The following is a 25,988-nucleotide window of genomic DNA, read 5'->3' on the forward strand; positions in this document are numbered from 1 at the left end:
TCACAGAAGTTGTGGGGCTTTTAGAATGAATAAACTATGTTCCTCATGTCCGATCCTTATCTCCAGCAGTAAGAAATGTGGTTGGTTTGAGTTTTGTAATAACAAGTCACACCCCTAAAAGCAGAAATATCTTCCATTTGCCAACCTCTTTGGCAAGTTTCACTGAGGACGTGAGGTCTTACTAAACAGTCTTGTGCTTACGAGCCGGGTTCACAAAGACAATGATGGAGCTGTCAAAAAGCACGGGAGAAGCTGATCTCTCTCTCGGCATGGGAGTTCGGGTAGCAGCAAGCATCATCCTTGGAGCAACCTGTCTCATTGGGATCCCCGGCAATTCCATCGTCATCTGGGTGATATTGTCCAAGATGAAAAGGCGGCCGTCCACCGTTTTGCTCATCCTCAACCTGGCCATCGCAGATCTCGTCGTTCTGCTCACGTTGCCCCCGTGGATTTACTCCATCAACAATGGCTGGACCTTTGGCGAGCCTTCGTGCAAGGTCGTCGCCTACCTGATCTACTGCAACCTGTACGGCAGTGTGTTCTTCATCACGCTGATGAGCGTGGACCGCTTCATGGCCGTCATCTATCCATTCGCCTCCCAACGCTGGCGGACGGAGAGGTCTGTCTGCAAGGTACTCCCCGTGGTTTGGGCACTGGCCTTTCTCTTTGCTGTCCCTGTTATTCTATTGGTGAAGGTTCAGACTATAGATGGCAAGCCCACGTGCAAAGACGACAAGTCCGATTTGAAAGCCCAGCAAATTACTTCCCTTGCGATGGAGACATTCATTGGGTTTGTGATTCCTCTCACGGTGCTTGCTGTCTGTTACGCCCACGTCATTAGAAGGGTGAGTCAAATGACCTACAAGAGTAAAAACAGGACTGAGATGCTGATCGCCAGCATCGTCATAGCATTTGTGATCTGCTGGCTCCCTTACCACGTGTTCAACGTGTTTAAATTTGCCTCCCTGATGGTGAACTCGGATTCGGGTGCATTTAGAGTACTGGAGAACGTTTCCGAGGTCGGATCGTACATAACTGGGGCATTAGCCTTCTTCAGCAGCGCCATTAACCCTCTGCTCTATGCGTTCGCTGCCAAGAGTTTCCGGAACGGCTTTCGGTCTCCGGTGATGGTAAAAATCTTTGAGCAAATGGCTCAGTCCACAAAAGATGAATACGCCATGGAGCGCTTTAAAACTACAAAAATGGGAAGTATCCAAGATCTGTAAACCAATTTGGTGTTGTTAATTATGTGTTGCATTCACTCCTGAATGAATATCCATGGCTAAAACTGTGCAGGACATGAGTAAATTGCTGCAGAAATAACTGGATGACTTGCACTGAACTCTAGAGATGACACAGTTTCTACACAGAAGTAAATGATACATCTGTTGCAGCAAAGATTGCATGGTAAATTTTTAATTGAAAAGTTTGTACTAATAGTTTACATCTTTGAGTGCCGCAGAATTTAACTAACATTTTATTAGATCATAAAGCATTTCAATCCAGCGAATAATAACATTTATGTATTTTTTCCTATTTCCTTTCTATTATCACCACAGAACTTGTAGCTTTTCTTCCCCTTTTTAGTTTATTTTCAAGATAGTGTGGAAACAGGCCCGACCAATGATCACCGGTACACTAGTTCTATCCTACACACTAGGGACAATTTTACAGAGGCGAGCTTAACCTGCAAACCTGCAGGCCATTGGAATGTGGCAGAACCCGGGGAAAACCCACACGGTCACATGGAGAATGTACAAACTCCATACAGACAGCACCCTCAGTCAGGATCGAACCCGGGTCTCTGGCACTGGAAGGCAGCAACTCTACTGCTGCGCTGCCGTGCCACCCTTCTGCCTTCTGTCCTTGTTGATGGCATACATCTTCAAGGTCCCGAGCACTATTTAACAAAGAAACATGTAGTCAACCTTCAGCAAATCTTCTCTAAATTTGCAGTAAACCAACATGGTCTAAAAAATGACAACGTTATCTATCCACAAAGAACTAAAACTGCATGTACTGAACTTTTCAAGTTTGTTGCGAGCAGAGAAGGAGTTCTGGTGAAGTAGTTCGTACAGACACAAACAGGACACAGTTGGAATTGAAAGCCAGTCTGAGGAAGGGTTCTGACCCAAAATGTCACCTATTCCTTTTCTCCAGAGATGCTGCCTGACCCGCTGAGTTACTCCAGCATTTTGTGTCTATCTTTCAAATTTGAAAACCCATCCTCCCTGAACCGCCGCACAAGACTATCAACAACAACTTAAAGGGCAACACATGAGGAACCAAGATGGTGCCTAATTGCTGGTTGTGCTCCCAGCAGCCTTTGCAAGTCATCAGAACCCTCTCTATCCAACAACTTTGTACACTGCTGATCAACTCAGACTTTGCCCTCTCAAAGCATTTTTCTTGTGCTAATAGTCAAACATTGATCACTTCCATATCGTACTTTGATCGAACTACAGAACGCAATCAGGAAAGGGTTTTGTCAAACAAATTGTCATGGATGTAATCTATGATTTATTGTATGGATGGTACAGTTTAACAACTTTCATTTGTCTTTGACTGATTCCTGTATACATTCGTAATGTCATTCCTTCAAGTGAGTGCTGGAGTAAGTTATGCTCAATATCACAGAGTTAAATAGTGAATGATACTTCAAGTTGAAGGGCAGCTTTAAGGGAAGTCCAGACAGAGGCGGTCGACTGTACTGATGGGGAAGGGTTCCTTCCAGTGATGACTGGAGTAAGTTGCATTCAGTGTTAGAATTGGAGAGAAGTTCGATGTGATCAGAAATCAAAGTTAATGGGTGTAAATTATGCAGTATTGAAGTCATAACATTGTTTAATCTTCAGTTGTTTTATTCCTTTGCTTTTAATAAATTGTTCAAATCCAACGTGTATGCTTATTCCTGATCAGATGCTTGGCAGGATATGGTGCTCAGTAAAGATAGACTCAATTCAGTTTTAGATAACATCTTATTTCATTTCATTTGTAAGCCTTCTTAGTCTAAAAAGCCTTTTAAAATAATTTGGCTCATGTTGATCTGTTGGCCTTGAATGGTCTTATACCCCTGAGATAGGTTCATGCTAACCGAGGAATGATTGGGTTAACGTCTGAGGACAGTTTCTTGTCTCTGGGCCTGTACCTCGCTGCGAGAAGGATGAGGGGAGATCTCATTGAAACCGACCAAATAATGAAAGGCTGAGATAGAGTGGATGTGGAGAGGATGTTTCTATGAGTGGGAGAGTCCAGGGCCAGAGGACACAGCCTTAGAATAAAAGGAAGTGCCTTTAGAGATGAGGAGGAATTTCTTTAGTCGGTGGTGAATCTGTGGAATTCATTGCCTCAGACGGCTGTGGAGGCCAAGTCATTGGGTATTTTTAAACAGAGAATGATCAGTTCTTGATTAGTAAGGTTGTCAAAGGTTATGCGAAAAGGCAGGGGGACGGGGTTGAGAGGGAAACATAGATCAGCCATGATTGAATGATGGAGTAAACTTGATGGTCTGAATGGGTTAATTCCCCTCCTATGTCTTATGGTTTAGGGGGGGGGGGGGGGGGATGTTTTGAGTAAAACACAAAGTGCTGGAGTAACGGAGCAGGCCAGGCAGCATCTGTGGAAGGAATGGACAGGCATCATTAGGGGTGGGGATCCTTCTGAAGTGTTGCCTCTCATTTTCCTCCACATATGTTGTCTGCCCCACTCCAGCACTTTGTATGTTGTATGTTATTCCCAAGGTTAGGTGTGAGAGGAAATGAGAATCAGAATTAGAATCAGAATCAGAATCACACTTTATTGGCCAAGTATGTTTTGCAACATACGAGGAATTTCATTGGCCAGGTCAGTCATACAATTAAAAGCAACAGATCACTCAAAAACACATTTTAACATGAACATCCACCACAGTGACTCCTACACATTCCCCATCAGCTCTGATGTTCAGTCCACACCCTGCGGTGAGGTTCACGACAGTCCGAGGAGGCTTCCAACTCCATCGATGGTAGGCCGCAGATCCCGGAGAATGTGATCCGAAAATTTATCACATCTCCGGCAAGGTAAGAACCTGCAACACTCAATATCTATAAATCGAGCCAGTGAAGAGCTTTCAGAATAACATTGACTAATAAAGAGTCAATATATCAGATGGAAGAAAAGCAAAACTGGATGTACAAGGTAAATGGATCAAAGGTTGGGATTAAAGACAATAATGATGCATTTTTAGTGCAAGGTCTCTGTCAAATAGATGGAAGAAATGGGCTTGTGGGGACATGGAGTCAACAAGTCATAGAGTGTTACAGTGTAGAAACAGGCCCTTTGGCCCAACTTGCCTACACCGACCATCATGTCCCAGCTACACTAATCCCAACTGCCTGCGTTTGGTCCATATCCCTCTAAAAAGGTCCTATTCATGTACCTGTCTAACTGTTTCTTAAATGTTGGGATAGTCCCAGCCTCAACTACCTCCTGTGGCAGCACATTCCATTCACCCACCAACCGTTATGTGAACATGTTATCCCTCAGATTCCTATTAAATCTTTTCCTCCTCACCTTAAACCTATGTCCTCTGGTCCTCAATTCACCTACTCTGGGCAAGAGACTGTGCATCTACCCGATCTATTCCTCTCATGCTTTTAAACACCTCGGTAAGATCACCCATCAGCCTCCTGCACTCCAGGGAATAGAGTCCCAGCTTGCTCAACCCCTCCCTATAGCTCAGACCCTCTAGTCCTGGTAACATCAGTCATAAATCTTCTCAGTACCCTTTCCAGCTTGACAACATCTTTCCTATAACATGGTGAACACAACACTCTAAAATGCGGTCTCACCAACGCTTTATACCATTTATGCAATACATATTTCTGATTTATTTGCTTAAAGATGGCTGGGTCAATACTTGTGGTTATGGAGGTTTCAGGTCGGAAGATAGGTGGGGTGGGAGATGGGTGAAATAGATGACTTAAAGCAATGAATGAATAGAGCAATAAAGAGAGAATTGTGAAGAGAGATAACACATGAGAAAGATCAACAGAGGAGGCTATGGGGATGAATTGAGAAACAGGACGATCAGACTACGGGGAGTGTTTATAGTCAGTGGGAGATGGAAGAACAAGTACAGTGGAACATTAAAGTGATCAGTAAATAAAAGGCAATCAGTAACAGACCCAAGCGAGTCATTCATGTCAAATTGATTATTCACCTGAAGAAACGAAAGAGACAGTAATATTTCTGAGTATATGTAGGAAGGAACTGCAGATGCCAGTTTATGCCGAAGATAGGCTCAAAATACTGGAGTAGCTCAGCGGGTTGGGCAGCATCTCTGGAGAGAAGAAAAAAAGGAATAGGTGATGTTTTTCGGATCGGAACCCTTCTTCAGACTGATTTCTGATCCAATCCAAGGAAAGCGCTCAAAAGTAAAGAGAAAATGGAGCATTTCAATAGCACACGATGAAACTGGTTTCAGACTTCCTACAGCTTTTATGTCTGTTTAGGGTGTGAGTGAAGGAACAACGGCAATGTTAGATGTGGCACTGAAATCCATGTATCTCCAATCCTTGTTTCTCCAGTCAAATTGTGCCAGAGCTCATTCAAAGCGGGGGCTGGTAACAGGAAGTGAAATGGTGTTTTATTCCTTTGCTTTGAATAAATTGTTCAAACTTGACACAATCAACATTTGGACTCATGCCCGGTAAGATGCTTTGTGTGACACGGTGCTCAGCAAAGATAGATCTTAATTCCTCCATCTTCTCTTCTTTGGTTCAATGGTTCAATCGTTCTTTATTGCCACACATACAGACGTACAGTGAAATTCTCTTTTTTTTTGCATACAGCTCAGTAAAGTATTGCTGTACCCAAGCACTATCCCCAATTAGTAGAGAGTACACTCAAATTGGTGAGAGGGTGGTTCAATTGCCTTATAACAGCTGGGAAGAAACTATTCCTGAATCTGGAGGTGTGCATTTTCACACTTCTGTTCCTCTTGCTTGATAGGAGAGAGGAGAGAGGGGAGAGGGGAGAGGGGAGAGGGGAGAGGGGAGAGGGGAGAGGGGAGAGGGGAGAGGGGAGAGGGGAGAGGCTCATTCAAAAAAAAATCTGTCACCCCTTTTATGAAGCTGCACCTTTTCTTTAGGCAAGGAACGACGTTTCTGTTGTTCCACCCATCGGAAAGTATTGTGTTTGTTTTATTGCCATTTAATTGTTCACTCTGGGTGTATACATTCTTGGGATGGAGCAAGTGAGCTGTGGGTATAGAGGAAAGAAAAAGCCCTTTTGTGTGATACTTTGGAGAGACTAGTGCTTTTGTACTGCAAAGGGTTATTCCCTTACTAATGCCCCAGCCACATTACATTGAAGAATGTGGTGGGTGTGTGGAACAAGCTGCCATGGGAGGTAATTGAGGCAGATACTACAATAACACTTGTTACACATTTGGATGGGTAGACACAAAATGCCGGAGTAACTCAGCGAGACAGGCAGCATCTCTGGAGAGAAAGAATGGGTGACGTTTTGGGTCAAATCCCTTCTTCAGGCGGGCATATGGACAGGAAAGGTTTGGAGGGATATGGGGCAAATGCGGACAGGTGGGACTAGCTTAGATCGGGCATCTTGGTCGGCATGGACAATGTGGGCTGAAAGGCCTGTTTCCGTGCTGTATAAGTTCATTAGTTATAGGAGCAGAATTAGGCCAAGTCTACTCCGATATTCAATCATGCCTGATCTACCTTTCCCTTATTCTACGAATCTTACTGATGATTACAGGTTGATTGTGCACCTTTTCCAGCACTCTGCTCTGATGTCAAGACCCAAGGCTACACGGGTCATTGTAACAACCCGGGACAATATAAATCTACCCAATTATTCTGCACCCTCTCTCCTTGATATTTTGTTTCCAGTAAAACCAATAAAAACTGGGTGAGGTGAACGGTGGTTTCCAGATCTGGAACTTCCTCTTACACAACATCACCCAAAGTTAAACTTAACCCCTCCTCCCTCCTCAGTCCAACCTCAAACATAAACTGTGATGCAAACGCTGGAAAAACTCAGCAGATCAGGCAGCATCCGCGGAAGGTGAAGCAAAGAAAGTTTCAGATCTCGAATCTTTTGCCATAAATGGAGGAAAACAAATATAAAAAAACAAGATAGACACAAAATGTTGGAGTAACTCGGCGGGACAGGCAGCATCTCCGCAGAGAAGGAATGGGTGATGTTTTGGGCCGAGACCCTTCTTCAGACTGGGCTCCACCCAAAACGTCACCCATTTCTTCACTCCACAGATGCTGCCTGCCTGTTGAGTTACTCCAGCATTTTGTGTCTATCTTTAATTTAAACCAGCATCTGCAATTCCTTCCTACAAATATAAAAAAGTCTGAAACACCCCAAAACATCACCTTTCCATTTACTCTAGAGATGATGCCTGACCCGCTGAGGTACTCCAGCACTTTGTGTCTATCTTTTGTATAAACCGTCTGCATCTGCATTTCCTTAATTTATATTACTAAAAGTCTGATCTTGACCACTTCCTGTTGTTCTGTATATTGATTTTAGAAAAAACGCAGCCACTTACATCTGTGATTTTTGGCCATCTTACTCAGAGTCCCCTCCGCTGTGCAGGACAAGAGGATTTTTTCCCATCGATGAAAAATAAAAGAGTTATTAGTGTTTAAAAAATGTTGAGATTCTCTCTCCTGAAGGACACGCTCCTTCTGGAGGAACTATAAAACCCAGAAGTGTTGAGTGCCTCAGTCAGTCTCTGCAAGATGGGGGAGGGATAGGGTCACATCTCTCAGTCTGAGCTGTGAATAACACTGAACACGTGTCTACTAAACTGTGGGTGGTTTTACTGACCTGTCAGTGCCCTTAATGTGGTTTGAAAATATAGTTTGGAAATGCTAAAGCTGTGTTGCCTTTGGTTTGGAAATGCTAAAGCTGTGTTGCCTTTGGTTTGGAAATGCTAAAGCTGTGTTGCCTATGGTTTGGAAATGCTAAAGCTGTGTTGCCTATGGTTTGGAAATGCTAAAGCTGTGTTGACTAATTAAAGTTGCCTTGCCTAATTAAAGTTGCCGTGCCTAATTAAAGTTGCCGTGCCTAATTAAAGTTGCCTTGCCTAATTGAAAAGTTGGTTTGAAAATTTTAAGATGCACTGAAACACATCCACCCCCTAAATATTTTAAACGAGGCTCAAACATCCAGGTCACGGAACTGGGTCGAGCTCACGGAACTGGGTCGCTGCGCATCCCTCTGCAATTGGATCCACGACTTCCTCATCCACAGACCACAGTCGGTTCAAACTTGCAGAAACACTTCATCCTCAGTAACAATCAGTTCGGGAGCACCTCAAGGCTGCGTGCTCAGCCCCCTGCTCTACTCACTCTATACTCATGACAGTGAAGCCAGACATAGTGCGAACTCCATCATCAAGTTCGCCGACGACACCACTGACCAAATGGTGCCAGCACGACAACCTGGCTCTCAATAGGATTCTCTTGAACTTCTACAGCTGTACAGTAGAGAGCATTCTGACTGGTTACATCATGGCCTGGTTCGGCAACTTGAACGTTCAGGAACGGAAAAGACTGCAAAGCGTTGTGAACACTGCCCAGTCCATCACCGGCTCTGACCTCCCCACCATTGATGGGATTTATCGGAGTCGCTGCCAACATCGAGTCTAAAAGGCAGCAAACATCATCAGAGACCCACACCATCCTGGCCACACATGCATCTCACCACAGCCATCGGGAAGAAGGTACAGGAGCCTGAGAACTGTAACGTCCAGGTTCAGGAACAGCTTCTTCCCTACAGCCATCAGGCTATTAAACACTACAACGTCATAAGGTCTGAACTACAAAAGACTATTATTATTATTATTATTATTATTATTATTATTATTATTATTATTATTATTATTGCACTGTCACTGTTTGATTTTTGAGTATGTGTGCATGTGTATATATATATATAAACATATGTGAGTATGTGTATATATACACTTTTTTTCTCTCTTGTTTATCATATTGATTATGATTACATATTCTGTTGTGTGCTGCAGCAAGTAAGGATTTCATTGTTCTATCTGGGACATATGACAATAAAACACTCTTGACTTGACAAAGCACAATTTCACCTCAGAAAACACATCACATTTTGCAGCAAGTTTTATGAAATTGCACGTTTCCCATCTTGCAAAATATTCTGACCGCTTACAGTACTGCTTTTGTGTTATTTCCATTGTGAAATATGAATAAAAACCACCTATCCGCAATGTGTCTGTTCTCACACTTCAATATCTCAGTGGGCCAAGGGGAAATGAGGAATTCTCCTGCTTGGAAATTGTATTTCACCTCTTGTGTTGCACTGAAACATTGTTGCATTTCTCACAAAGCCGATCATCTCAAAAGATTGAAAAATGACTGAGGACTAGTGTTTTCCATTCTGAGGTGCTCCCTGTACACAAAGATGGCTGGCCAAGGAGAGCTCACAAATTCATACGTCTATAAGTGATAGGAACAGAATTAGGCCATTCTGCCCATCATGTCCATTCTGCCCCCATTCAATGATCTATCTTTCACTCTTAACCCCATTCTCCTGCCTTCTTCCCATAACCCCAGACACCCGGACTAATGAAGAATTGAGGATGCACACACTGAGGAAATTGCATGAACTTCCCCATGAAATATGTCAGGGGAGAGTTGCAGAATACTAACAATACCAGCCTTTCATGTGGACAGTTATACACCCACACGCCTGCACGCGCACAAGTCTTTCACAATCATTTCCCCCTCAATTCACCCAGCGTGACGAGGAGTCTTATAACTGCCTCAAATACTCAATTAAACTAAGACTACTATGTTGACTTCAGAAGGGGAGAGCTACGAAACACTGAACCTATGGAAGACACAATGTCGGGAGTAACCCAGCGAGTCAGGCACCAGCATGTAGACAGGTACATGGATAGGACAGTTTTGGAGAGATATGGACCAAATGCTGGCAGGTGGGACTAGTGTAGCTGGGACATGTTGGCCAGTGTGGGCAAGTTGGGCCGAAGGGCCTGTTTCCGCGCTGTATCACTATATGACTCTATCTCTGGAGAACAGGGATAGATGGCGTTTTGGGTCGGGATCATTCTTCAGATCCCTAGAATCAGTCTGAAGAAGGGTTCCAGCCTGAAACGTCAATGGGGAAGTGCGGGATGAAATAAATATTTTCCACAATAACGTGAGTTGAATTTATTGCCACATTGTTCTAATAGTCTCGTAATGGTAAATATAAAAGGTAGCAGCAAACTGCAGACTGAAATGATGGCTGTGGGGCATCATAAAGCATAAGGCATTGTTAATGGCACTCGTCTAGGGTTGCCAACTGTCCCTTATTAGCCGGGACATCCCATATATTGGGCTAAATTGGTTTGTCCCATACGGGACTGCCCTTGACTGCAACTATTCGGGTCGAGAGGTCTGTCACGTCGGAGTGCTGCGTCAGGCCCCGCCTCACTTGTCCCGACGTAGTGCAGCCCATGGAGTGCAGCAGCAGCGCCTCGCCCGTGGCCCCGGCGATCGGCAGCCCTGACAGCTTACTGCCGACACCACTACCCCTCCTTCTCAGGCCGATCATCGGTTCATGAGTTGGATGGGGTACCAGACTTTGGGCGCGATGTCGCGCGGCCCGGGCCAAAACTCCTAAGCTGGCCCGCCGGCTGGGCTTTGTGTGCAGTCCAGCACCCAGTCCAACTCATCATTCACCCGGCCATGGCAGAGTCGGTCAACGAATTGCCGTTGGGAATTTGTCCCGTATTTTGACCTTATTTGGGAGTGAGAAAGTTGGCGACCCTACAAATGTCCATGCATGTGACTGTGAGGGGCTACGTTGTCAACTGTTGGTGAAGTGTAGGAGTTGGGAACACATTCAAGATCTGTTCAGTTCAGCTTAGTCTAGTTTAGTTTAGAGATACAGCGCGGAAACAGTCCCTTTGTGACCATCGACCACCCGTACACTTGTTCTATGTTATCCCACTTTCTCATCCATTGCTTACACACTACATACTGCAGCCAATTAACCTACAGTTAACCTATGTCTTTGGAGCATGGGAAGCAACTGGAGCACCCGGAGAAAACCCACAGGGAGAATGTACAAACTGCGCACAGACAGCACCCGTAGTCAGGATCGAACCCGGCACCCTGGCGCTACGAGTTAGCAGCTCTACCGCTGTGCCACCGTGCCGCCCAGCTTTCAGGACTCTCCTTTTCTGCTGAAGTTGCGGAAATAATAATGTTGCAGTCGTCACACACTGTGATGCTGCAGCTACTCAGCCTGTTAGTCAACACCTAAAAAAATCTGTTGTCCAAAAACTATAGAAAACGTTGTCAGAGCAAGAATTTAATTGTCCTATCTGGGACACAAGACAATAAAACTCTCTTGACTTGACTCTTGAAAAGCTGATTTCTGAGTGTCATCTCTCTGACTTCCTTGTATAGGGGGGTTGCACGGAAGGTCACTGGGTCATAGGGCTCGACGCACGGAGCTGCTAAATCCAACTGGAAGACATCCGTCAATTCCGGTATATGTTATTAATGCTACTTTCCTACCTGATAAAAACCGCCAAAATGTTGAGTTTTTGCGCTGAAAAAAATTGTGGGAGTCGGGGTAAGTGTGAGAGACATGTACCCAACTTCAGAATTCCAAACGTGAAGCGAAATGAAGGTATAGAGAAGCGAGAACTGAAGGGAATACGGCAGCTAAAGTGCTTGGTAAACATTGAAAATATTGGGAATTATCGCGTTTGCTCACTGCATTTCATCAAGTAAGGCATTATTTATGTTTTTTCTTGATTCCTTTGGTATCTAAAAATTCTCAAAAGTGATAAATCTGGCTGTAAATTTTTCTTCAGATGCGTTTTCATTTTGTATGTAAAAACCCACGAGAACCATGGGCGATTTAAAAAAATTACAGCCAGATTTATCACTTCTGAAACTTTTTAGATGCCAAAGGAATCAAGAAAAACCACAAATAATGCCTTACTTGATGAATTGCAGTGAGCAAACGGCCAATGTTCGCCAAGCACTCTGGCTGTTGTTGTCCCTTCAGCTCTCGTTTCTATCTACCGTCATTTCTCCTCACTTTTGGAATTCTGAAGTAGGCTAAATGTCTCTCACGCTTATCCCGATTTCCATAATTATTTACAGCGCAAAAATTGACAATTTCAGCGGGTTTTCAGAGCAACATGATGATAACTAACAAACAGAGAATGAAGAGTGAATGAAGAACTTCAATGTGTGAGAATAACTCAGTTTGATAGTTACCGATAGAAAACTCACAGAAGTTGTGGGGCTTTTAGAATGAATAAACTATGTTCCTCATGTCCGATCCTTATCTCCAGCAGTAAGAAATGTGGTTGGTTTGAGTTTTGTAATAACAAGTCACACCCCTAAAAGCAGAAATATCTTCCATTTGCCAACCTCTTTGGCAAGTTTCACTGAGGACGTGAGGTCCTACTAAACAGTCTTGTGCTTACGAGCCGGGTTCACAAAGACAATGATGGAGCTGTCAAACAGCACGGGAGAAGCTGATCTCTCTCTCGGCAGGGGAGTTCGGGTAGCAACAAGCATCATCTTTGGAGCAACTTGTCTCATTGGGATTCCCGGAAATTCCATCGTCATCTGGGTGCTATTGTCCAAGATGAAAAGGCGACCGTCCACCATTCTGCTCATCCTCAACCTGGCCATCGCAGATCTCGTCGTTCTGATCACATTGCCCCTGTGGATGTACACCATCAACAACGGCTGGGTCTTTGGTGAGATTTCGTGCAAGGTCGTCACCTACCTGATCTACTGCAACCTGTACGGCAGCGTGTTCTTCATCACGCTGTTGAGCGTGGACCGTTTCATGGCCGTCATCTATCCATTCGCCTCCCAACGTTGGCGGACGGAGAGGTCTGTCTGCAAGGTAGTCCCCGTGGTTTGGGCGCTGGCCTTTCTCTTTGCTGTCCCTGTTATTCTAGTGATGAAGGTGCAGACCATAGACGGCCAGCCCACGTGCAAAGACTACAAGTCCGATTCGAATGCCCAGCGAATTACTTCACTTGCGATGGAGACATTCATTGGGTTTGTGATTCCTCTCACGGTGATTGCTATCTGCTACGCTCACGTCGCTAGAAGGGTGAGCCAAATGACCTTCAAGAGTAAAAACAGGACTGGGATGCTGATCGCCAGCATCGTCATAGCATTTGTGATCTGCTGGCTCCCTTACCACGTGTGCAACGTGATTGAATTTGCCTCCCTGATGGTGGACCCGGGTTCGGATGCATTTAGCGTACTGGCGCACATTTCCAATGTCGGGTCATACTTAACTGGGACATTAGCCTTCTTCAGCAGCGCCATTAACCCTCTGCTCTATGCGTTCGCTGCCAAGAGTTTACGGAACGGCTTTCGGTCTACAGTGATGGTACAATTCTTTGAGCAAATGGCTCAGTCCACAAAAGATGAATACACCATGGAGCGCTTTAATACTACAAAAGTGGAAAGTACCCAAGATCTGTAAACCAATTTGGTGTTGTTAATCATGTGTTGCATTCACTCCTGAATGAATATCCATGGCTAAAACTGTGCAGGACATGAGTAAATTACTGCAGAAATAACTGGATGACTTGCACTGAACCCTAGAGATGACACAGTTTCTACACAGAAGTAAATGATACATCTGTTGCAGCAAAGATTGCATGGTAAATTTTTAATTGAAAAGTTTGTACTAATAGTTTACATCTTTGAGTGCTGCAGAATTTAACTAACATTTTATTAGATCATAAAGCATTTCAATCCAGCGAATAATAACATTTATGTATTTTTTCCTATTTCCTTTCTATTATCACCACAGCACTTGTAGCTTTTCTTCCCCTTTTTAGTTTATTTTCAAGATAGTGTGGAAACAGGCCCGACCAATGATCACCGGTACACTAGTTCTATCCTACACACTAGGGACAATTTTACAGAGGCGAGCTTAACCTGCAAACCTGCAGGCCATTGGAATGTGGCAGAACCCGGGGAAAACCCACACGGTCACATGGAGAATGTACAAACTCCATACAGACAGCACCCACAGTCAGGATCGAACCCGGGTCTCTGGCGCTGGAAGGCAGCAACTCTACCGCTGCGCTGCCGTGCCACCCTTCTGCCTTCTGTCCTTGTTGATGGCATACATCTTCAAGGTCCCGAGCACTATTTAACAAAGAAACATGTAGTCAACCTTCAGCAAATCTTCTCTAAATTTGCAGTAAACCAACATGGTCTAAAAAATGACAACGTTATCTATCCACAAAGAACTAAAACTGCATGTACTGAACTTTTCAAGTTTGTTGCGAGCAGAGAAGGAATTCTGGTGAAGTAGTTCGTACAGACACAAACAGGACACAGTTGGAATTGAAAGCTAGTCTGAGGAAGGGTTCTGACCCAAAATGTCACCTATTCCTTTTCTCCAGAGATGCTGCCTGACCCGCTGAGTTACTCCAGCATTTTGTGTCTATCTTTGAAATTTGAAAACCCAGCCTCCCTGCACCGCCACACAAGACTATCAACAACGACTTAAAGGGCAACACATGAAGAACCAAGATGGTGCCTAATTGCTGTTTGTGCTCCCAGCAGCCTTTGCAAGTCATCAGAACCCTCTCTATCCAACAACTTTGTACACTGCTGATCAACTCAGACTTTGCCCTCTCATAGCATTTTTCTTGTGCTAATAGTCAAACATTGATCAGTTCCATATCGTACTTTGATCGAACGACAGAACGCAATCAGGAAAGGGTTTTGTCAAACAAATTGTCATGGATGTAATCTATGATTTATTGTATGGATGATACAGTTTAACAACTTCCATTTGTCTTTGACTGATTCCTGTATACATTCGTAATGTCATTCCTTCAAGTGAGTGCTGGAGTAAGTTATGCTCAATATCACAGAGTTAAATAGTGAATGATACTTCAAGTTGAAGGGCAGCTTTAAGGGAAGTCCAGACAGAGGCGGTCGACTGTACTGATGGGGAAGGGTTCCTTCCAGCGGTGACTGGAGTAAGTTGCATTCAGTGTCAGAATTGGGGCGAAGTTCGATGTGATCAGAAATCAAAGTTAATGGGTGTAAATTATGCAGTATTGAAGTCATAACATTGTTTAATCTTCAGTTGTTTTATTCCTTTGCTTTTAATAAATTGTTCAAATCCAACGTGTTTGCTTATGCCTGATCAGATGCTTGGCAGGATATGGTGCTCAGTAAAGATAGACTCAATTCAGTTTTAGATAACATCTTATTTCATTTCATTTGTAAGCCTTCTTAGTCTGAAAAGCCTTTTAAAATAATTTGGCTCATGTTGATCTGTTGGCCTTGAATGGTCTTATACCCCTGAGATAGGTTCATGCTAACCGAGGAATGATTGGGTTAACGTCTGAGGACAGTTTCTTGTCTCTGGGCCTGTACCTCGCTGCGAGAAGGATGAGGGGAGATCTCATTGAAACCGACCAAATAATGAAAGGGGGAGGGGTGGGGGGGACGGGGGACGGGGGATGTTTTGAGTAAAACACAAAGTGCCGGAGTAACAGAGCAGGCCAGGCAGCATCTGTGGAAGGAATGGACAGGCATCATTAGGGCTGGGGATCCTTCTGAAGTGTTGCCTCTCATTTTCCTCCACAGATGCTGTCTGCCCCACTCCAGCACCTTGTATGTTGTATGTTATTCCCAAGGTTAGGTGTGAGAGGAAATCAGAATCAGAATCAGATTAGAATCAGAATCACGCTTTATTGGCCAAGTATGTTTTGCAACATACGAGGAATTTCATTGGCCAGGTCAGTCATACAATTAAAAGCAACAGATCACTCAAAAACACATTTTAACATGAACATCCACCACAGTGACTCCTACACATTCCTCACTGTGATGGAAGGCGAAATAAAGTTCAAGTTCTTCCCTTAGTTCTTCTTCGGTCGTGGGCCTCGAGCTCCCGTTGACGGGACGATCTTGACTCCCGTAGCCAGCGGCGTTCGGGCCCTCCACGTCGAAGCAATCTGCTCCTGTATCGGGGGGATGTCAGCTCCCTGGTGAACCTTCCGCAACGAGCTCACCCGAGACTGCGAGCCCTTGATGGTAAGTCCGCGGTGGGAGCGATCCCAGGCAAGGAATCAGCTCCGATGTTCAGTCCACACCCCGCGGTGAGGTTCACGACAGTCCAAGGAGGCTTCCAACTCCATCGATGGTAGGCCGCAGAGCCCGGAGAATGTGATCCGAAAATTTATCACATCTTCGGCAAGGTAAGAACCTGCAACACTCAATATCTATAAATCGAGCCAGTGAAGAGCTTTCAGAATAACATTGACTCATAAAGAGTCAATATATCAGATGGAAGAAAAGTAAAACTGGATGTACAAGGTAAATGGATCAAAGGTTGGGATTAAAGACAATAATGATGCATTTTTAGTGCAAGGTCTCTGTCAAATAGGTGGAAGAAATGGGCTTGTGGGGACATGGCGTCAACAAGTCATAGAGTGTTACAGTGTAGAAACAGGCCCTTTGGCCCAACTTGCCTACACCGACCATCATGTCCCAGCTACACTAATCCCACCTGCCTGCGTTTGGCCCATATCCCTCCAAAAAGGTCCTATTCATGTACCTGTCTAACTGTTTCTTAAATGTTGGGATAGTCCCAGCCTCAACTACCTCCTGTGGCAGCACATTCCATTCACCCACCAACCGTTATGTGAACATGTTATCCCTCAGATTCCTATTAAATCTTTTCCTCCTCACCTTAAACCTATGTCCTCTGGTCCTCAATTCACCTACTCTGGGCAAGAGACTGTGCATCTACCCGATCTATTCCTCTCATGCTTTTATACACCTCGGTAAGATCACCCCTCAGCCTCCTGCACTCCAGGGAATAGAGTCCCAGCTTGCTCAACCCCTCCCTATAGCTCAGACCCTCTAGTCCTGGTAACATCAGTCGTAAATCTTCTCAGTACCCTTTCCAGCTTGACAACATCTTTCCTATAACATGGTGAACACAACACTCTAAAATGCGGTCTCACCAACGCTTTATACCATTTATGCAATACATATTTCTGATATATTTGCTTAAAGATGGCTGGGTCAATACTTGTGGTTATGGAGGTTTCAGGTCGGATGATAGGTGGCGTGGGAGATGGGTGAAATAGATGAATTAAAGCAATGAATGAATAGAGCAATAAAGAGAGAATTGTGAAGAGAGATAACACATGAGAAAGATCAACAGAGGAGGCTATGGGGATGAATTGAGAAACAGGACGATCAGACTACGGGGAGTGTTTATAGTCAGTGGGAGATGGAAGAACAAGTACAGTGGAACATTAAAGTGATCAGTAAATAAAAGGCAATCAGTAACAGACCCAAGCGAGTCATTCATGTCAAATTGATTGTTCCCCTGAAGAAACGAAAGAGACAGTAATATTTCTGAGTATATGTAGGAAGGAACTGCAGATGCCAGTTTATGCCGAAGATAGGCTCAAAATACTGGAGTAGCTCAGCGGGTTGGGCAGCATCTCTGGAGAGAAGAAAAAAAGGAATAGGTGATGTTTTTCGGATCGGAACCCTTCTTCAGACTGATTTCTGATCCAATCCAAGGAAAGCGCTCAAAAGTAAAGAGAAAATGGAGCATTTGAATAGCACACGATGAAACTGATTTCAGACTTCCTACAGCTTTTATGTCTGTTTAGGGTGTGAGTGAAGGAACAACGGCAATGTTAGATGTGGCACTGAAATCCATGTATCTCCAATCCTTGTTTCTCCAGTCAAATTGTGCCAGAGCTCATTCAAAGCGGGGGCTGGTAACAGGAAGTGAAATGGTGTTTTATTCCTTTGCTTTGAATAAATTGTTCAAACTTGACACAATCAACATGTGGACTTATGCCCGGCAAGATGCTTTGTGTGACACGGTGCTCAGCAAAGATAGATCTTAATTCCTCCATCTTCTCTTCTTTGGTTCATTGGTTCAATGGTTCAATCGTTCTTTATTGCCACACATACAGACGTACAGTGAAATTCTCTTTTTTTTTGCATACAGCTCAGTAAAGTATTGCTGTACCCAAGCACTATCCCCAATTAGTAGAGAGTACACTCAAATTGGTGACAGGGTGGTTCAATTGCCTAATAACAGCTGGGAAGAAACTATTCCTGAATCTGGAGGTGCATTTTCACACTTCTGTTCCTCTTGCTTGATAGGAGAGGGGAGAGGGGAGAGGGGAGAGGGGAGAGGGGAGAGGGGAGAGGGGAGAGGGGAGAGGGGAGAGGGGAGAGGGGAGAGGGGAGAGGGGAGAGGGGAGAGGGGAGAGGGGAGAGGGGAGAGGGGAGAGGGGAGAGGGGAGAGGCTCATTCAAAAAAAAATCTGTCACCCCTTTTATGAGGCTGCACCTTTTCTTTAGGCAAGGAACGGCGTTTCTGTTGTTCCACCCATCGGAAAGTATTGTGTTTGTTTTATTGCCATTTAATTGTTCACTCTGGGTGTATACATTCTTGGGATGGAGCAAGTGAGCTGTGGGTATAGAGGAAAGAAAAAGCCCTTTTGTGTGATACTTTGGAGAGACTAGTGCTTTTGTACTGCAAAGGGTTATTCCCTTACTAATGCCCCAGCCACATTACATTGAAGAATGTGGTGGGTGTGTGGAACAAGCTGCCATGGGAGGTAATTGAGGCAGATACTACAATAACACTTGTTACACATTTGGACGGGTAGACACAAAATGCCGGAGTAACTCAGCGAGACAGGCAGCATCTCTGGAGAGAAAGAATGGGTGACGTTTTGGGTCAAATCCCTTCTTCAGGCGGGCATATGGACAGGAAAGGTTTGGAGGGATATGGGGCAAATGCGGACAGGTGGGACTAGCTTAGATCGGGCATCTTGGTCGGCATGGACAATGTGGGCTGAAAGGCCTGTTTCCGTGCTGTATAAGTTCATTAGTTATAGGAGCAGAATTAGGCCAAGTCTACTCCGATATTCAATCATGCCTGATCTACCTTTCCCTTATTCTACGAATCTTACTGATGATTACAGGTTGATTGTGCACCTTTTCCAGCACTCTGCTCTGATGTCAAGACCCAAGGCTACACGGGTCATTGTAACAACCCGGGACAATATAAATCTACCCAATTATTCTGCACCCTCTCTCCTTGATATTTTGTTTCCAGTAAAACCAATAAAAACTGGGTGAGGTGAACGGTGGTTTCCAGATCTGGAACTTCCTCTTACACAACATCACCCAAAGTTAAACTTAACCCCTCCTCCCTCCTCAGTCCAACCTCAAACATAAACTGTGATGCAAACGCTGGAAAAACTCAGCAGATCAGGCAGCATCCGCGGAAGGTGAAGCAAAGAAAGTTTCAGATCTCGAATCTTTTGCCATAAATGGAGGAAAACAAATATAAAAAAACAAGATAGACACAAAATGTTGGAGTAACTCGGCGGGACAGGCAGCATCTCCGCAGAGAAGGAATGGGTGATGTTTTGGGCCGAGACCCTTCTTCAGACTGGGCTCCACCCAAAACGTCACCCATTTCTTCACTCCACAGATGCTGCCTGCCTGTTGAGTTACTCCAGCATTTTGTGTCTATCTTTAATTTAAACCAGCATCTGCAATTCCTTCCTACAAATATAAAAAAGTCTGAAACACCCCAAAACATCACCTTTCCATTTACTCTAGAGATGATGCCTGACCCGCTGAGGTACTCCAGCACTTTGTGTCTATCTTTTGTATAAACCGTCTGCATCTGCATTTCCTTAATTTATATTACTAAAAGTCTGATCTTGACCACTTCCTGTTGTTCTGTATATTGATTTTAGAAAAATCGCAGCCACTTACATCTGTGATTTTTGGCCATCTTACTCAGAGTCCCCTCCGCTGTGCAGGACAAGAGGATTTTTTCCCATCGATGAAAAATAAAAGAGTTATTAGTGTTTAAAAAATGTTGAGATTCTCTCTCCTGAAGGACACGCTCCTTCCGGAGGAACTATAAAACCCAGAAGTGTTGAGTGCCTCAGTCAGTCTCTGCAAGATGGGGGAGGGATAGGGTCACATCTCTCAGTCTGAGCTGTGAATAACACTGAACACGTGTCTACTAAACTGTGGGTGGTTTTACTGACCTGTCAGTGCCCTTAATGTGGTTTGAAAATATAGTTTGGAAATGCTAAAGCTGTGTTGCCTTTGGTTTGGAAATGCTAAAGCTGTGTTGCCTTTGGTTTGGAAATGCTAAAGCTGTGTTGCCTATGGTTTGGAAATGCTAAAGCTGTGTTGCCTATGGTTTGGAAATGCTAAAGCTGTGTTGACTAATTAAAGTTGCCTTGCCTAATTAAAGTTGCCGTGCCTAATTAAAGTTGCCGTGCCTAATTAAAGTTGCCTTGCCTAATTGAAAAGTTGGTTTGAAAATTTTAAGATGCACTGAAACACATCCACCCCCTAAATATTTTAAACGAGGCTCAAACATCCAGGTCACGGAACTGGGTCGAGCTCACGGAACTGGGTCGCTGCGCATCCCTCTGCAATTGGATCCACGACTTCCTCATCCACAGACCACAGTCGGTTCAAACTTGCAGAAACACTTCATCCTCAGTAACAATCAGTTCGGGAGCACCTCAAGGCTGCGTGCTCAGCCCCCTGCTCTACTCACTCTATACTCATGACAGTGAAGCCAGACATAGTGCGAACTCCATCATCAAGTTCGCCGACGACACCACTGACCAAATGGTGCCAGCACGACAACCTGGCTCTCAATAGGATTCTCTTGAACTTCTACAGCTGTACAGTAGAGAGCATTCTGACTGGTTACATCATGGCCTGGTTCGGCAACTTGAACGTTCAGGAACGGAAAAGACTGCAAAGCGTTGTGAACACTGCCCAGTCCATCACCGGCTCTGACCTCCCCACCATTGATGGGATTTATCGGAGTCGCTGCCAACATCGAGTCTAAAAGGCAGCAAACATCATCAGAGACCCACACCATCCTGGCCACACATGCATCTCACCACAGCCATCGGGAAGAAGGTACAGGAGCCTGAGAACTGTAACGTCCAGGTTCAGGAACAGCTTCTTCCCTACAGCCATCAGGCTATTAAACACTACAACGTCATAAGGTCTGAACTACAAAAGACTATTATTATTATTATTATTATTATTATTATTATTATTATTATTATTATTATTATTATTATTATTGCACTGTCACTGTTTGATTTTTGAGTATGTGTGCATGTGTGTATATATATATATAAACATATGTGAGTATGTGTATATATACACTTTTTTTCTCTCTTGTTTATCATATTATTGATTATGATTACATATTCTGTTGTGTGCTGCAGCAAGTAAGGATTTCATTGTTCTATCTGGGACATATGACAATAAAACACTCTTGACTTGACAAAGCACAATTTCACCTCAGAAAACACATCACATTTTGCAGCAAGTTTTATGAAATTGCACGTTTCCCATCTTGCAAAATATTCTGACCGCTTACAGTACTGCTTTTGTGTTATTTCCATTGTGAAATATGAATAAAAACCACCTATCCGCAATGTGTCTGTTCTCACACTTCACTATCTCAGTGGGCCAAGGGGAAATGAGGAATTCTCCTGCTTGGAAATTGTATTTCACCTCTTGTGTTGCACTGAAACATTGTTGCATTTCTCACAAAGCCGATCATCTCAAAAGATTGAAAAATGACTGAGGACTAGTGTTTTCCATTCTGAGGTGCTCCCTGTACACAAAGATGGCTGGCCAAGGAGAGCTCACAAATTCATACGTCTATAAGTGATAGGAACAGAATTAGGCCATTCTGCCCATCATGTCCATTCTGCCCCCATTCAATGATCTATCTTTCACTCTTAACCCCATTCTCCTGCCTTCTTCCCATAACCCCAGACACCCGGACTAATGAAGAATTGAGGATGCACACACTGAGGAAATTGCATGAACTTCCCCATGAAATATGTCAGGGGAGAGTTGCAGAATACTAACAATACCAGCCTTTCATGTGGACAGTTATACACCCACACGCCTGCACGCGCACAAGTCTTTCACAATCATTTCCCCCTCAATTCACCCAGCGTGACGAGGAGTCTTATAACTGCCTCAAATACTCAATTAAACTAAGACTACTATGTTGACTTCAGAAGGGGAGAGCTACGAAACACTGAACCTATGGAAGACACAATGTCGGGAGTAACCCAGCGAGTCAGGCACCAGCATGTAGACAGGTACATGGATAGGACAGTTTTGGAGAGATATGGACCAAATGCTGGCAGGTGGGACTAGTGTAGCTGGGACATGTTGGCCAGTGTGGGCAAGTTGGGCCGAAGGGCCTGTTTCCGCGCTGTATCACTATATGACTCTATCTCTGGAGAACAGGGATAGATGGCGTTTTGGGTCGGGATCATTCTTCAGATCCCTAGAATCAGTCTGAAGAAGGGTTCCAGCCTGAAACGTCAATGGGGAAGTGCGGGATGAAATAAATATTTTCCACAATAACGTGAGTTGAATTTATTGCCACATTGTTCTAATAGTCTCGTAATGGTAAATATAAAAGGTAGCAGCAAACTGCAGACTGAAATGATGGCTGTGGGGCATCATAAAGCATAAGGCATTGTTAATGGCACTCGTCTAGGGTTGCCAACTGTCCCTTATTAGCCGGGACATCCCATATATTGGGCTAAATTGGTTTGTCCCATACGGGACTGCCCTTGACTGCAACTATTCGGGTCGAGAGGTCTGTCACGTCGGAGCGCTGCGTCAGGCCCCGCCTCACTTGTCCCGACGTAGTGCAGCCCATGGAGTGCAGCAGCAGCGCCTCGCCCGTGGCCCCGGCGATCGGCAGCCCTGACAGCTTACTGCCGACACCACCACCCCTCCTTCTCAGGCCGATCATCGGTTCATGAGTTGGATGGGGTACCGGACTTTGGGCGCGATGTCGCGCGGCCCGGGCCAAAACTCCTAAGCTGGCCCGCCGGCTGGGCTTTGTGTGCAGTCCAGCACCCAGTCCAACTCATCATTCACCAGGCCATGGCAGAGTCGTTCAACGAATTAGTTTGCAACACGTCTATGCATGTGACTGTGAGGGGCTACGTTGTCAACTGTTGGTGAAGTGTAGGAGTTGGGAACACATTCGAGATCTGTACAGTTCAGCTTAGTCTAGTTTAGTTTAGAGATACAGCGCGGAAACAGTCCCTTTGTGACCATCGATCACCCGCACACTTGTTCTATGTTATCCCACTTTCTCATCCATTACTTACACACTACATACTGCAGCCAATTAACCTACAGTTAACCTATGTCTTTGGAGCATGGGAGGCAACTGGAGCACCCGGAGAAAACCCACAGGGAGAATGTACAAACTGCGCACAGACAGCACCCGTAGTCAGGATCGAACCCGGCACCCTGGTGCTGCGAGGCAGCAGCTCTACCGCTGTGCCACCGTGCCGCCCAGCTTTCAGGACTCTCCTTTTCTGCTGAAGTTGCGGAAATAATAATGTTGCAGTCGTCACACACTGTGATGCTGCAGCTACTCAGCCTGTTAGTCAACACCTAAAAAAATCTGTTGTCCAAAAACTATAGAAAACGTTGTCAGAGCAAGAATTTAATTATCCTATCTGGGACACAAGACAATAAAACTCTCTTGACTTGACTCTTGAAAAGCTGATTTCTGAGTGTCATCTCTCTGACTTCCTTGTATAGGGGGGTTGCACGGAAGGTCACTGGGTCATAGGGCTCGACGCACGGAGCCGCTAAATCCAACTGGAAGACATCCGTCAATTTTGGTATATGTTATTAATGCTACTTTCCTACCTGATAAAAACCGCCAAAATGTTGAATTTGTGCGCTGAAAAAAATTGTGGGAGTCGGGGTAAGTGTGAGAGACATGTACCCAACTTCAGAATTCCAAACGTGAAGCGAAATGAAGGTATAGAGAAGCGAGAACTGAAGGGACTACAGCAGCTAAAGTGCTTGGTAAACATTGAAAATATTGGGAATTATCACGTTTGCTCACTGCATTTCATCAAGTAAGGCATTATTTATGTTTTTTCTTGATTCCTTTGGTATCTAACAATTCTCAAAAGTGATAAATCTGGCTGTAAATTTTTCTTCAGATGCGTTTTCATTTTGTATGTAAAAACCCACGAGAACCATGGGCGGTTAAAAAAAATTACAGCCAGATTTATCACTTCTGAAACTTTTTAGATGCCAAAGGAATCAAGAAAAACCACAAATAATGCCTTACTTGATGAATTGCAGTGAGCAAACGGCCAATGTTCGCCAAGCACTCTGGCTGTTGTTGTCCCTTCAGCTCTCGTTTCTATCTACCGTCATTTCTCCTCACTTTTGGAATTCTGAAGTAGGCTAAATGTCTCTCACGCTTATCCCGATTTCCATAATTATTTACAGCGCAAAAATTGACAATTTCAGCGGGTTTTCAGAGCAACATGATGATAACTAACAAACAGAGAATGAAGAGTGAATGAAGAACTTCAATGTGTGAGAATAACTCAGTTTGATAGTTACCGATAGAAAACTCACAGAAGTTGTGGGGCTTTTAGAATGAATAAACTATGTTCCTCATGTCCGATCCTTATCTCCAGCAGTAAGAAATGTGGTTGGTTTGAATTTTGTAATAACAAGTCACACCCCTAAAAGCAGAAATATCTTCCATTTGCCAACCTCTTTGGCAAGTTTCACTGAGGACGTGAGGTCCCACTAAACAGTCTTGTGCTTACGAGCCGGGTTCACAAAGACAATGATGGAGCTGTCAAACAGCACGGGAGAAGCTGATCTCTCTCTCGGCAGGGGAGTTCGGGTAGCAGCAAGCATCATCTTTGGAGCAACCTGTCTCATTGGGATTCCCGGAAATTCCATCGTCATCTGGGTGCTATTGTCCAAGATGAAAAGGCGACCGTCCACCATTCTGCTCATCCTCAACCTGGCCATCGCAGATCTCATCGTTCTGATCACATTGCCCCTGTGGATGTACACCATCAACAACGGCTGGGTCTTTGGCGAGACTGTGTGCAAGGTCGTCACCTACCTGATCTACTGCAACCTGTACGGCAGCGTGTTCTTCATCACGCTGATGAGCGTGGACCGTTTCATGGCCGTCATCTATCCATTCGCCTCCCAACGTTGGCGGACGGAGAGGTCTGTCTGCAAGGTAGTGCCCGTGGTTTGGGCGCTGGCCTTTCTCTTTGCTGTCCCTGTTATTCTAGTGATGAAGGTGCAGACCATAGACGGCCAGCCCACGTGCAAAGCCCACAAGTCCGATTCGAATGCCCAGCGAATTACTTCACTTGCGATGGAGACATTCATTGGGTTTGTGATTCCTCTCACGGTGATTGCTATCTGCTACGCTCACGTCGCTAGAAGGGTGAGCCAAATGACCTTCAAGAGTAAAAACAGGTCTGAGATGCTGATCGCCAGCATCGTCATAGCATTTGTGATCTGCTGGCTTCCTTACCACGTGTGCAACGTGATTGAATTTGCCTCCCTGATGGTGGACCCGGGTTCGGATGCATTTAGCGTACTGGCGCACATTTCCAATGTCGGGTCATACATAACTGGGACATTAGCCTTCTTCAGCAGCGCCATTAACCCTCTGCTCTATGCGTTCGCTGCCAAGAGTTTACGGAACGGCTTTCGGTCTACAGTGATGGTACAATTCTTTGAGCAAATGGCTCAGTCCACAAAAGATGAATACACCATGGAGCGCTTTAATACTACAAAAGTGGAAAGTACCCAAGATCTGTAAACCAATTTGGTGTTGTTAATCATGTGTTGCATTCACTCCTGAATGAATATCCATGGCTAAAACTGTGCAGGACATGAGTAAATTACTGCAGAAATAACTGGATGACTTGCACTGAACCCTAGAGATGACACAGTTTCTACACAGAAGTAAATGATACATCTGTTGCAGCAAAGATTGCATGGTAAATTTTTAATTGAAAAGTTTGTACTA

The 25,988-nt window shown here is 44.6% G+C and overlaps 3 protein-coding genes across 3 annotated transcripts; all 3 read left to right on the top strand.

The window, feature by feature from the left end:
- Positions 1 to 221: 221 nt before the first annotated feature.
- LOC116982919 (leukotriene B4 receptor 1-like) lies at positions 222 to 1,226 on the top strand. Its single transcript, XM_033036475.1, has one exon. It carries the CDS (start codon positions 222 to 224, stop codon positions 1,224 to 1,226), a length of 1,005 nt encoding a protein of 334 aa, XP_032892366.1.
- Positions 1,227 to 12,525: 11,299 nt separating this feature from the next.
- LOC116982920 (leukotriene B4 receptor 1-like) lies at positions 12,526 to 13,530 on the top strand. The gene has a single exon (XM_033036476.1). The coding sequence runs from the start codon at positions 12,526 to 12,528 to the stop codon at positions 13,528 to 13,530; it is 1,005 nt and encodes a 334-aa protein (XP_032892367.1).
- An 11,243-nt stretch (positions 13,531 to 24,773) lies between these two features.
- LOC116982921 (leukotriene B4 receptor 1-like) lies at positions 24,774 to 25,778 on the top strand. Its single transcript, XM_033036477.1, has one exon. It carries the CDS (start codon positions 24,774 to 24,776, stop codon positions 25,776 to 25,778), a length of 1,005 nt encoding a protein of 334 aa, XP_032892368.1.
- The last annotated feature ends 210 nt before the right edge of the window (positions 25,779 to 25,988 follow it).

The sequence above is a fragment of the Amblyraja radiata genome, chromosome 17, assembly GCF_010909765.2.
Source record: "Amblyraja radiata isolate CabotCenter1 chromosome 17, sAmbRad1.1.pri, whole genome shotgun sequence".
Lineage (NCBI taxonomy): Eukaryota > Metazoa > Chordata > Chondrichthyes > Rajiformes > Rajidae > Amblyraja > Amblyraja radiata.